The sequence below is a fragment of the Ziziphus jujuba genome, chromosome 5 (genome assembly GCF_031755915.1).
Source record: "Ziziphus jujuba cultivar Dongzao chromosome 5, ASM3175591v1".
NCBI lineage: Eukaryota > Viridiplantae > Streptophyta > Magnoliopsida > Rosales > Rhamnaceae > Ziziphus > Ziziphus jujuba.
In genome coordinates, this window is record NC_083383.1 from 26,444,747 (window position 1) to 26,459,548 (window position 14,802).

Genomic DNA, 14,802 nt, shown 5'->3' on the forward strand with positions numbered 1-14,802 from the left:
AAAGGTGGTCAACGCCCCACAAATAGCGCGGCCCCACAAGGTTCTGACTATACCCGGACAATCGGACGATGGTCAGCACACCAAGGGACTATGTCCCCATGTTAATCGGGCGGTAGAGATCAAACCGAAAAAGGTACAGAAGAATGTTTGGGACCCACTTTTGTCTCCTTCCAAATTACTCGAAACCGGGAATTTCTCCAAACCATTTAAACCTCAAAAGTATATAAAACCCCACACCTTTCGAACTTTAAATCTGGAAATAGCAAAAAAAAATACGTGGCATTAAAATAATTCAAAACTCTCTTTTTTTCGAGACCATTATATATAAGTAGGGAAAAAAAAAAATATAACGGAGAGAAGAAAATTTAATCGTTCATTTTCTTGTCTCCCAAACAAGATCGTTCTCTACGCATAACCTTTAAATTGAATCCTCAGAGAACCTCACGAGAAAAAGAAAAAGACAAAAAAAAAATTGTTTATGTTTGATCCAATAAGGCCTTAGATCTGAACGGGAAAACTCATCTTCTTCTCCCGTAAGTCAATTTCTCTTCTGCATTGTTTCTATTTGAATTTTTCGATTTACTAGTTTTTCTCGTCGCATTGTTTTTATTTTTATTTTTTTGGTGTTTGATTCTTGAAGATAGGAAATGAGAAAAAAATAATTGAAAATTTTGGAATTTCCGGTTCTACATTGTCGATTATTGGGGATTTTCTGTTCGTTTTGAGTGAAATAAGTAAAGAGATTTTATATTTTATTTATTTATTTTTTCCCTTTTTCAGGATTCAGAGAATGCAAATTCCAGTTATGGATCTCAAACAGTAATGCAGCTTGCAGTTTTGGATTTTTTGTTGTTTTGAGTTCAATTAAGCATTCATTGAATCGAGAAAAAAGAAAAAAGAAAAAGAAGAAGTTGGATATAAAAATGGTTTTCTGGGAAGAGTATGCGAGTGATGAAGCAATGGGGACTTTTGCCCCAATCGTGGTCTATTGGTTGTATGCTGGGCTTTATGAGCTGTTGCCTCCGTTGGATGGCTATCGCTTGCATACAAGAAAAGAGGAGAAGGTGAAGAATTCTGTGCCACTAGCTTCGGTGATTAAGGGCGTTTTGCTACAGCAGTTTTTTCAGGCCACCGTTGCTCATGGGCTCTTCTTGGTTAGTAGTTTCAATATAATTTATCATATTTCGTTGAAAATGTGATCCATTCTCATATAAATGCCTTTTTATGTGGCAAGGGAAATTTTTATTAAGTTGCTGTTCTAAGAATCTTTACCGACTCAATGGATATGTGCTCGAAAACAGCCATGAGTAATCTTTAGGTCTCTAACAACAAATAAAATGAAAATGATAGATATTAAGGGTTGGTATTGATTCCTAAGATGTCAAATGGAAAATGCATATATGATTAATCAGACAAAACTTAAAAGAAAAGATGATTAAACAAAATAATTGATGTATTGTTTATCTTAGAAAATCCCAGACTTGTAGACCATATAGAATTCGGAATATGGAAGAAAATATCAAATTTCTAGTCTATTAGGATGCAAAATTATGAAAAGCACTCTCAAACTGTTAGATAAAGTAGGATGCAAAGTAAGAAGAAACTTCTGTAAGATATTATCAAAATTTATTCTTTTGATATAGAGAGGAAATAATTTTTGAATTGGGTCCATAAATGAGAAGAAGCTAATGATTTATTGGAAATATCGGTGTCTTGAATCTCATTGTCTAAAACCAAGTGCCTTATATGGTTGTTGGCAGGGCCACTCTAGCCAGAGTACTTACCATGACATAATGGTGTATATTACGCTCTAATATGATTGTTAGGGTCCAATTAGAGCCTAGTGGCTGCAGCCTGCGGTAGACTAGATTCATAATCTGGTTTTTGCCTATGATGCATGATGAGAATATGTCCAGTGTTTCAATAATATCAATACAACCAGAGTCTGCCTTTGAATAATGCAAGATTCTCTTTCTGTGACCGAGGACAATAGGTGATGTTTGATGCATTAAGGAGATTGATTTTACTATGTTGGTAGCTTTATTTCCACTTATGTGGCATTTTATGCATTTCAGCTGATGATTTGTTATTTGAGCTTTAGTCATTCTTCATGTGTGATCACAAATTCACAATACTTGGATCATCAGGATTACAGCCAAAACGTTGATTAAATTAGTGCCTGTACTTTCAACCTGTTTCCATCCTTCATCAAAAGTTAAATTCTGTTTTGACTTGTTCTGTTGACATTGGTTCAAATTTATGTTATACTTCTATCAACTATACGATTGAGAGATATCAATATACAGCTTGTGTAAGAAACTCTAATTGACTTTATTGTTCATTGCTTCTTGTTAATACTAAACTTAACTCAGTTAAGCCTTATACCCAACTAATTGAAGTCACTTAGATAAACCTTTTGTTTGCCCTTTACAGAATGTAGATTAAAATCAGTGAGGTGGTTTTCTTTGTATTTCATAAGAATGTTAACAACATATACAAAATTTGTGGTTCAAGTTAAGTCAGTGGTGGGATTCCTTGTATGCTATTTTACATTTTGTTGGTTTTGTACAATACGTTTTGTTGGTAAGGTGTACTAGTAAAAGCATTTCACTCTTTTTACAAGGTTTGTACTGTATTCATAAGGAATGGGATGAGGGAAGAGATGTCAGCACGAGATAGGATATGGACATAATGTGCTATTCATTACTTAATTATAGGGGGTCTTTTATGTTCATTGGCTATTTCTTACTTTATGTTCATTATGGTACTTATTATTGCGTATTAAGGTTTTCTTATTAGTTTATTCCTATGGGTTTGTTATGTCCTTTCTGGTGGTTTTATTTTCTTATTTCCTATTTGTGACTACTTCTAGAATAGGCCTTATTCTTAGTTTCTCAGATTTGATATTGAATTGATAGTACAAATTGAAATTCTATTTCGTTCTCTCTTATCCCTAATTCTTGCCCTATCTTTCCCTGCTTCCTATTCTTCTCCTTTTCTTCCTCTCTCTTGCTACTTGCTTCGCTCCTTTTTCTTTTTCACTTTGGTCATCCGTGAGTTTTGGACTGTTTAGTGTTTTGGATCTTTTCTGGCTACAAATTTTGTGGATAAGATTTATTAGCTGGGTTTTTTGAAGTGGGCTGGCTTGCTGGATCAATATTGACCAATACCTAGGACTCCCAATGCTAAAGCAATTGGAAATTTGGCTTTGTACAAAATAAACTTTAAAATTTCGGTTATGTCAATTAAATTCTAGGTTTACAAATAAGAAAGCCAGTCTTGTGTTAACAATCAAATTCTATAAGTAGACTTTTACATTTGAAAATGCATATACAAGCTTTCTTTTTTTTTTTTTTTTTTTTTTTTTTTGGAGGTGAAAAATAAGTGTTCGTGCTGCTGGTGGTTGGTTATTTGTTGAAATAGATCCTAAGGACTCAATTAATATGTTGAATACCATATTCAAACGAGTGAACTTGAGGAGATGCTTTGAATTATAGGATTATTTGTCATAAGAAAAAGAATTTATAAAACAATAAAAACATTACTAGGCACGAAAGATGAACTAGCTGTCAAACCTCACATGAACTAGCTGTCAAACCTCACACTTTCCAATCCCTTTGAATACAAACTCTAGAACTTTCTTCAAAGGTCAGTGAGACTGATGTCCATAAAAAACATGCAACTCCATTTCTCTTCCAGAAAATAACAAGATCCTCTTCTTTTTGTTAATTTTAAGTATTTTTACATTTAGATTATGTTTAATGGAAACTCAGGTAGTGTTTTGTTCATGGACGAACCTTTATTTAGATGAACTGTTCAACTTTGGTTTATTGAAAGAAAAATTTTGTTGTAAATTTCAAAGCTATTTATCATGAAAAAAATGAGACTACAGTTTTTAGACTTGTTGGATTGGTGCAAGATGGATTCAGTAGCTTTACTATCTTATTGGAGGTTTACCTGCTTTATAATTGGAGAATTAGAGGCTTAGTGCGATTAGATCAATGTACTATGAATTTTTTTTTGTTTTTTTCTACCGTATTTCTGATTTGCACATTATTGTACAGTTCACATCGATGACCAATGCATCAGGAATCACAGTTCAGCCCTCCATTCCTGTCCAGATTGTGCAGTTTATTATTGCAATGCTTGTTATGGACACATGGCAGTACTTTGTGCATCGGTACATGCATCAAAACAAATTTTTGTATCGCCATATCCATTCGCAACATCACAAGCTTGTTGTCCCATATGCAGTTGGAGCCCTTTATAATCACCCTCTTGAGGGGCTGTTGCTTGACACTGTGGGTGGGGCCATATCTTTTCTAGTCTCAGGGATGACTGCGAGAACTGCAGTTTATTTCTTCTGCTTTGCTGTCATTAAAACTGTCGATGATCATTGTGGACTTTGGTTACCTGGTAATATCTTTCATACGTTATTCCAGAATAACACCGCTTATCATGATATCCATCATCAACTGCAAGGTTTGAAGTATAATTATTCTCAACCGTTTTTCCCAATATGGGATAAGCTCCTCGGAACTCACATGCCTTTCAATCTTGTGAAGAGACCTGAAGGGGGTTTTGAAGCAAAGCCGATCAAAAATTGGTCGCAGAATTAAGACTTTTCTGTGTTCCGAGAATTAAGCTCCTCGGAACTCACATGCCTTCCATGCTCACTCTTCATACATGGAAGTTATTTATCTTAGGTTGCAGTCATTCATTCAAAACCGAACTCAGATTTCTTTGCATGAGGTTTGTGTCTAGGCTGGATTGATTAATGCTCATTCCTTCTTTCGTTGTTTGACAATGTATTATGTGGGATTGGTTTTGTCAATTTCACCGGTCTCCATGATGTGCATTGTAGCTCTTGGTTCCGGGTTGACTGTTGTGTAACATATTAGTTTCTTGGTCATTTGACAGTGAGATTTGGTGCCTGTTAAAGTTGCTATACTTGCACTTGTATGTTGCTCTAGAGGATTGGTAGTGTTTTTGTAGTAAGGAATTTTTCTTTTCTTTTTTGGTCTTCGTTTTCTTTTGTGCTTTTCATTTTCTTTACCAAGTAAACAGCTTAATTCAATGAAAGAACAATCACAGCAAAACGTCCAAACAAAATCAAGACATGAAAACAAAAATGAAAACATAAATTAATAAGAAAAAGAAATAAAAAAAGATATAGATAAAGGCTTTATACAAGATAAGTTTTCCTGTTTATTGATGGTTATTATATGACTCATTTTACAATTAGGCTCCGATTTTAAAAATTCTTCAAACTTAAATAAGGAGGCAATAAAAGTCAATTTCGTGCTGTTCAAAATGACTCACTTTGGTATATAGGAAGTGATGAATTATTATATAGAAGTTAAAAAGGTAGGTTCATCCACTGAAATTGGCCGCTTGCATTTCTTTAGCCTAATTTATTCTTTAGAAGACAGCTTGACGAGAAAACAACATTTTTTTTAATAATAATTTTGGATTTGAATTTTCTATTTTATTATAAAAAATATTGAGCAAATATATTAGCACATTCTCATAACATGTCAAAAAGAGAAAAAAGGAGTTATCTTCCAGTTTTCAAACATTCTATTGCTTTTTTGTAGAAACATTTCATTATAATAAAAGTAAAACTAAGCTTCTTATTTGTAGTACTAGTACATATGTCACAGACTATTAATTCTAAAGCTAAAGATATTACTTAAAATTTATATCAATCCTTACAGAATAACTTAATATACTTAACATAACCTACATCTTAGGAATAAAATAAATAAATACATGAATGCATATTATGAGATTTTCTTATTATGTACAATAATATAATTACTGTAGTTTATAGAGTCTTATTTATATTAAATTGTTTCTTTTCCTATCTTTTATAGCGTTAAATTTTGATAAATTTTTAAGCTAAAGGTTTATCCACGTAACTCATACATAAATTGGTTATAATGAAAGGGTTGCATCCATTAATATGATAATGCACATTGTACAAATTAAAAATTAATTACGGTTAATCAATTGTAAATTTAACAGTTATCCACATATTGAAAATAAACTATTAAATATTGAAAAACTTGTTACTAATTTCCATGAATTTGTCATCTTAAGCTATAGATCTCAACCACATCTATATGGTCGTTGAAGTATTTCTCAATTTTGACTACCTTGCAATCTTTGTTTTAGGTACCACATATGTTGAAAGCGACAATCATAGAGTTATCGTTTCTAGAAAAAAAATTATTTAGAATTTGTTAGTTTTGTTCTAATTACAGTTAGATTTTATATTTTTAAAAAATTATCATTTAGATCTAATTTAGTAATTTTTATTTGTTAATTTTAATAGTTAAAAGTCATAAATAAGAATCATGTATCTATTAATTTAATCTATTTAACCATAAAATATTAATTTTTAACTTTTTATGATTTTTAACTGTAAAATTTAATTGGAAAAAGGATAAACAAATTTATTTTAATAGATATAGAAAATTAAAGGTTGATTAATAATGATGTTGTAAACGTGAGATCTAAGAGTAATTATAATAAAATTAAAGAGATTTAAATGAAATTTACCTTTTATTATTATTATTATTATTTTGTTTTTTATTTTTCATTTTGTTTTTTACATTTGAAAGATATGTTGATACATGTTTAAATTTAACAGACCCAAATACTTTATTTATTTTCTTGAATTTCATTTACTCCTTATATTTAGCTCTAATTACACTTAAACCCCACATGTTTTAAAAATTCTTCATTAATTTCCTTTTAATTTTTCATATTTACCAAAGCATGTCAAATTGTTAAATTTCACATGGCAAGACTGAGGATCAAATCCTTTGATTATGAAATGTCGATTTTGCCCTTTATCAACGTAATGGACTTATTTACCCTTTCATAAAAAGTTTTAAACTATATTTACTTCCCTTAGTTTAAGATAATTTTCAATTTATTTTTGGTTTAATTTTCAATTTAACACGGTAACGTTTAATTTCAAATACATGAATAAAAATATTGTATGTAAAATAACAAAATTATATAAAAAATTTGACTGTTGGATACATTATTAATTTGACTTTTTTCTTTAAAAACTTGACTATTATTTTTTTTCAAATTTTTTTACATATTTGACAATTGGAAACATTATTAATTTTCTTTTTTAATTTGACATTAATTTTTTTTTCAATTTGATCAATTTGACCTTTGGAAAGAACAATTTGACTGTTAGTTTCCAACAATCGTATTTTTGAAATCAGATTTTATTTTAAAAAATTATTTAATAAATAATATGTTATTCGACGGTTGATCTCTTTTTTTGTTTGAAAAATATTTTACTTTTTTATTTAGGAAAAGAAAAAAAATAAGGTAAATAAGATTTTATTTTTTTATTTAATAAAAAGATCAGATTTGAAAGAATTAAAAGTAATATTCTAATTTTTTCTAATTTGAAAATCGGGTTATAACTTTTTATTTAATAATATTCATTTTAAAATTATCTTCAAGGAGATAAAGGATAGTTTAAAACTTTATACAAAAGGGTAAATAAATCTATTTCGATTAATAAATGCAAAATCGACATTTCATTTGTCAAAAGTTTTAATGGTTATTTTGTCGTGTGATGTTTAATGAATTGGCTATAATTGGAGGTGAAAACCAATGAAATAATAATATTAGTGACCAAAATTTTGATTTATAAATTTAGTGAGTAAAGGATTATCCAAAAACTAAAGAGAGATTAATGATAGATTTTTTATAAAAATGAAGTTTAAATGTAATTAGGACAAAATCTAAGAGGTAAATGGCATTTGCTCAAAAAAATAAATAAGTTAACAAACATAGACAAACATTAAAGAAAAACAAACAAAAAGAATCCGACTTTATTAAAGTCATCACAGAGGTCCCGTGCCCTAACTAATGTACAAGCAGGGAAGCAAATATCGTCGAGACGGTGGAAATGTCGGCGACAGTTTCCGTTGTCGACCCCGTCCGACACCGACCACGCCGGGGGGGTGGGGGATAAGAAGTTTCTTGCATGCGTGTCGTCGACTTGTCGCCGGAATCGATGGAAGTCGACAGAATCGTCCATTGTCGGTGAAGATTTCGGGTTTTGGGTGGATAAGGTGGAAAAATCAGCCGGTTGTCAATGGGAGAAGGTGGAAATTTGTGGGATATGTCTGCCGGACTGGTTGGGTGTGTTTGTGTTGATTTGTGTGTGTTTGGTTTGTGGTAATTGGCCGGAAGGGAGAAGAACTGAAGGGGGGAATAAATGGGGGGATACACAGAGAGAAGAGAAGAGAAGAGAAAGAGGAGAGTGCCATTGGGAATTTTGTTGTTGTTGTTGTTTCTTTTTTTTTTTTTTTTTTTTGGTTATTGGCTTGAAAAAAAAAAATGAAACCGTGATGTAAGGGTTGAGATCGGCCGAGAATGGAGAAGTTTGAAGAGATGGTCAGCCGAGAAGAGAGAAGAGGGGAAAGAGAGGGCCGACCGGAAGGGAGAACTGAAGGGGGGAAGAGATGGGGGGATACACAGAGAGAAGAGAAGAGAAGGGAGAGGGCCGAAATTGGGAATTTTGTTTTTGTTTTTTTTTGTTTTTTTTTTTTTTGGTTGTTATTGGCTTAAAAAAAAAAAGTGAATGAGAGGGTGAGAGCCGAAATTGAGGAAATAAAATGTGAATGATAATGCATGAATGAATGTGCAGAAATGATTGATTGTTTGATTTTTTTTTTCAAAATATTAATCAAGTAGGATATCAAAAGTATAGGAAAAAAATTTGAAATGAAAAAAATAATAAGTTTACAACTGTAAATTCACATGTTCGATTGAAAAAGTAAAATGATGGAAAGAAAAAATTACGAGAAAATTGCAAAAACAAATAATACAATGAGAGAATTGCGGGGAGAAATAATAAAATAAAATTATTATAGGCAAGTACGTTGCTGTCTTTTTTGTTTTCTTTTTAACTTTAAAAGTACAAACTTTCACGAGACAACTTATATTTTAGTGCTTTATAATTTTGAATAGGTAAGGAAATGAGTGTAGTATAAAAATGTGTGTATAGCACCTCAGCCATATTTTGATGTTTTGAATCCTTCTGTTTCAGCATAAATCATAGAGAAAGTAAAAATAAAGTTTCAGAAAAATAAAATTGAGTGCACGCGAAGTTTTCACTGAAGTAATTAGTTTTTAATCTTCTTTTCTTTTTTTATTCAACATTTATATTTATAAAAGGAAGAACTTTTGGAAGATCCACGTTAGAAAAAAAGTCTCAATTCACAATTTCTTGATCCTCAAAAGTAAGCATTTTAATAACAAATATTGTTAAAATTGTGTTTATTATTTAACAATTTCTAATTATTATTGTTATTATTCTTATTATTATCATTATTGTTATTAATATTGTTATTATTGTTGATGTTATTATTATTATTAATGTAGTCATTATTATTTCTATTATTAATGTTGTCATTATTGTTGTTTATTATTATTATTAATATTATTATTATTGTAATTCTTCTTCTAATTATTATTATTATTATACTTGTTATCGTTATTATTATTAATGTTGTTATTATTATTATTAATATTTTTATTATTGTTGTTTATTAATATTGTTATTATTGTTATTTTTATTATTATTGAAATTATTATTACTTTTATTATTTTTTTACTTGTTATTATTATTATTATTATTTTTCTTATTCTTATTGTTGTTCTTGATATTATTATTAACTTAATAATTATGTATGATTATTAAAAGAAAAAATGGAAAGTAGTAACGGAAATGCAGATCCAGCTTGATCACATTGTATTCCAATTGAAGGTAACAAGTATGGTACAATTTGCAAATATTGTAACCATAAAATGCAAAGTGGTGGAATAACAAGATTAAAGTATCATTTAGCACATTCTAATCCAAAAAATAATGTCAAAAAGTGCCCCAATGTACCTCCAGAACTGAAGAAAAAGATTTACCATTATTTAAGGAAGAAAGAACATGCAAAATTGAAAAAAAAGACAATGGAGGAAGATATTGGTAATGAATTACGGGGTAACTTAGCTCCATCTCGGAGTAATTATGATGATGGTGATGATGATGATGATGATAATGATGATATATGTATATATCCAGCAGATATGCATCCTAATGAAAGAGACTCATATAAAGCTACAGTCCATGCATCTAAACAAGACAGATGGGAAAAAGAACAAGGAAGAAACTTTGTTAACCCTAGAGGTCAAGGATCAAGATCTTCTCGAAAGGGTGGTAGTTAACCATGTGCTCAATTTCGTCGTGCAACAAGTGTAAGGGAGCCCATTCGTAGACAACAATCTCAACAATTTTCTTCAATTGCACTTGCACATTCGTTATATAAGTCATCCGGTGCAAAACAAAAAAATATAAAAAATGTATTGACAAAAGGTGGTATGAAAAACACATTAGGAAGACTAGTAGCAAAGTTCTTTATTTATGATAATGTCCCACCTGCAAAGGCAAAATTGCACCATTTCAAAAACATGATCGTTGGTGCTCAACAATCAGGTATGGAAGTTCAAATTCCATCTCCATATGAAATTAAGGAAAAATATCTAGACATGGAATATAAAGAGATGCAACAGCATATTGAAAAGCTTAAAGAAAGCTGGAAGACATATGGTTTGTACAATTATGTGCGATGGATGGATAGGACCAACTAAGCTGTCCATATTGAATTTTATGGTCTATTGCAAAGGGTCATCAGTGCTTCTTAAGTCAGTTGATGCCTCAGATAAAATAAAAAACTGTAAGTATATATACAAATTTTTGGAGAATGTTATCAATGAAGTGGGCAAGAACAATGTTGTGCAAGTAGTCACGGATAACGGTTCTGCATTCATAAAGGCTGGTAAGAAATTGATGACACAGTACAACTTGTATTTGGACACCATGTGCTGTGTACTGTATTGATCTTATATTTGAGGATATTGGAAAGCATGAAAGTATTGCAAGGATCATTCAGCGTGCAAGAATGATAACCAATTATATTTATAATCATAATTGGTTACTTTCTTTAATGCGAGATATATGTAAAAGAGACATCGTTTGACCAGGAGCAACAAGGTTTGCAACAAACTATATTGCTTTAAATAGTCTCCTTAAAAAGAAAGCTTCTCTAAAACAAATTTTTACAAGCGATGCATGGGCTGAGCATCAATTGAGTCGAACAAAAGCAGGTAAAGAAGTGGAGAAACTTATCCTTGATAATTATTTTTGGGATTCTATTACTCACGTTGTTAATTTATATGGGCCATTATATAATATTTTGCGAATTATTGATGCTGAGTTCATATCTACGATGCCAATATTGTATGATTGTTTTCAAAAAATGAGATATGCAATCAATAACCAAAGAAGAATTCAGTGGGTTATGGGCATCATAAATGCTCGATGGGACAATAAACTTTCTCATCCTCTCCATATGGCTGGTAATTTTATGTCAATTACTTATTATTAATTAATATTTGTCTTATAATTTATATATTAGATTTAATTATTATTATTATTTTGTAGCATACTTTCTGAATCCACGGTTCCAGTATAAAGAAGGAATTGACATTGATTCAGACCTTGTATAAGCTGTTCATGATGTTTTTGCAGCATTATATCCAAATTCGGATCGTATATCTCAATTTGGAAATGAAGTAAGATTTTGTTTATTATTTTTTTTAACTAACATAGTAATAATGTTTTTTATAATTTTTTTCATTTTTACATATAGATAATATGCTTGAGAGATGCACAAAAAGGGTTTAGTGATTGTGCAGCAATTGCCGCCCAAGCGGAAATGATACCTGGTATGTGCATTTCAATTACTTGTTATAAAAAAATGTGCTTAATATCAAAAATTTTATTAATATTTAAAATTTTTTTAAAATTTAATATATTTTGATTTATAATGTTGAAATATACAGCTGAATGGTGGATAATGTATGGTAATAGCACCCCAACGCTCAGAAAATTGGCAATTCGTATTTTGTCACAAACTGTATCATCATCCACATGCGAGCGTAATTGGAGCACCTTCGCTTTAATACACACCAAACAACGAAATAGGCTCGCATATGAAAAACTTCATAAATTGGTTTTTTGCTACTATAATATGAAATTGCGGATACGTGATATGGAATTAACAAATCAACTGCAATTAGATTCTAATTATTTAGATCTTCTTGAAATTTGAGCTGACCCTGGTGAAGGTGAAGATAATCCTATTATCCAATGGGTTAAGAATTCACACTTAGATGATGATGAAGGCAATCCAGATCCTCAAGTCGCAATGCATGCTTCACAATTAGGGATAAATGTTGAGAATGTTATTGCCGAAAAGTTATGAGTAGTGATAGTGGAGGAAATTATTCGTTTGAAGTAGTGACAAGGCCTTCAACTAGACGATTTAGTCCTCGTGTAGAAACATTTGGTGGTGGTTATTCTCAACCAAATGAATATAAGGATGAAGATGATGATGATGTTGTTGATCTTGATGATGATGATGATGATGATGATGATGGTGGTGGTGGTGGTGGTGGTGGGAATAGAGGAAGAGGATATAATATAGGTGGAGGTGGGAGTGGAACATACCATCGAGAACCAAGCCAACAACCATTACCATTTACTGGTGAAGGTCAATATACTCATGCAACACAGGATTTTTATCATGGAGCTCGGACAGCAGACACTGGTTCAGGAAGGCACTATGGCACTTCGATGATGAATCAACATGATGAAGATTATCTTTCTAACTCTTTGGATGCAATGAGTTTAAATACACAAGTTAATTCTCAATCTAGAAATTCTGAGATTCCAATTGTGTATCCAATTGGTCAAATGAGCTCACATAATCTTCACAGAGATTACGATGTTGATATCTTCAATCATCCCATGTCTCAAAATGAATGTTATACTCCTCATTGGATAAATCCACACTATCCTCCACTTGGACAATTGTTTGGGATTGATAGAGAAAGATATACTTGATACATCCACAATTACATGGAAAATTTCTCTAATATGATGAGTTGGAATGCCTATTGTTATACACGTAAAACATCAAGATATGATCATCAATTTGAAGAACCAAGGAATTCTTTTTGGTATTAATAATGTATTAGGGATTATATTTGAGAATTTCTTGTATTTTACTATTATTTGTTAAATTTTCTATATTTTAGTGTAAATTAACTTTATATTTTATTCACTTATAAATAATTTGTTATATTTATAGAATATTTTATGATTATTGTATACTAATTATTGTATTTTTATATAATTTTATTATATTAATTATCTCATATATAAAAAATTGTATTCTAAATTAAAAATTTACAGTTTTCGTAACTTTATCGATATTTCCATCGATATCGACATTTCCATCGATATTTCCGTAAAATCATACCCCTGACATTTCCATCAACATCGATATTTTCTTCACTGTGCACAAGAATGATTTATGTAAATTATTTATTTATTTATTTTTTAAAATGATAAATGTACGAGCTGAGAATATAGAATATATATTCATCCTATGAAATTGACCGGTAACATAATAGCATTGTTTGGAGTACATATGGTGGTGGTCTTGTGGCCTATTGAGTGATCAAACAATGCGGCAATGCCTTATGCATGCATGCATGTATAAAAGTGTCCAAATGGTGTCTACTAGTATTGAACTACATATTGCCATCCATCTATGGCTGCCACATTATGTAACACTTCCAAGTTAATGTTGACTCGATGTCATTTAATATATGTAAATATATATATATACACATATATATTTATTTCTCAAAATGCATGCTAAAAAGCATGAAGATCTTTTCATTTATTAGAAAGGCTTTCTTAACCTATCAACTAACGTTAATTTATATGGTATATCATTCATATCTACATTTAAAAAGTTGTAAACTTGAAATACGAGATGAAAGGAAATAGTTATAAATTATATATAAAGAAAGCTTTCTTGGACATGAAAAAAGCTATACTCAAAATCAAATTAGAAAAGTTGCATATTAATATTAATATCATTTTGCATTAGAAAGCTTTAAAACATTGGTCTGTGTAGTAAAATATGTACGAACTTTAACATAGAAATAACCAATTGCATAGATTCGCATATCAAAATACCACAAATATTAGATATAGAAGCATCCACTATAACAACAAAAATTGGCGACTTACTAGGTTTAATTCATTGCTACAATTCTCTTTCTTCCTTTTTCAACTTTGTTAATTAAGCGTTGAAAATATTCTTTTTATGAAATTATGAATATTCTAATACAAAATAATATATATTCCAATTGTTCTTGTCCATATGCATATAGAATTAACTAGTCTTTCTCTTCCCATTAGACAATCCATCTTCTCCCTTTCACTGTTACAAATTTGTCACCTTCCAAAACAATATTACAAATTAAGCTAAACATAGAGACAGAAAGAGAAAAAAGAGAGATTAATCAAATGATGGATAGGCAGAGAAGTGTCAAAGTTTTGATGCTTCCATGGTTGACTCATGGTCATATATCACCATTACTAGAGCTAGCCAAGAAGCTCACTAAGAGAAACTTTCAAACATATTTCTATTCCACACATGTAAATCCCACTTCAATCAAATCAAAACTCTCCTCAAAGTATTACTCTTCCATAAAGCTAGAGGAGTTACATTTACTATCTCTACCTAAGCCTCCTCCTCACTACCATTCCACAAAAGGCTCCCCACTAAATCTCATGCCAACCCTTAAAAAAGCCTTTTACATGTCAAGCCCTAGCTGCTTCTTTAT

At 30.7% G+C, this 14,802-nt stretch overlaps 1 protein-coding gene across 1 annotated transcript; it reads left to right on the plus strand.

Annotated features, from left to right (window-relative positions):
* Positions 1–325: 325 nt before the first annotated feature.
* LOC107421380 (very-long-chain aldehyde decarbonylase GL1-9) lies at positions 326–5,013 on the plus strand. Its single transcript, XM_048475088.2, has 3 exons — positions 326–533; positions 781–1,154; positions 4,065–5,013. The coding sequence occupies exons 2-3, from the start codon at positions 924–926 to the stop codon at positions 4,617–4,619; spliced, it is 786 nt and encodes a 261-aa protein (XP_048331045.1). The 5' UTR covers positions 326–533; positions 781–923; the 3' UTR covers positions 4,620–5,013.
* The last annotated feature ends 9,789 nt before the right edge of the window (positions 5,014–14,802 follow it).

Coding starts and splice junctions, on each gene's coding strand:
- LOC107421380 (XM_048475088.2), top strand. CDS start 924: ATGGTTTTCTGGGAAGAGTATGCGAGTGATGAAGCAATGGGGACTTTT. Junction 1,155..4,064: donor TTGCTCATGGGCTCTTCTTG/GTTAGTAGTTTC, acceptor ATTATTGTACAG/TTCACATCGATGACCAATGC.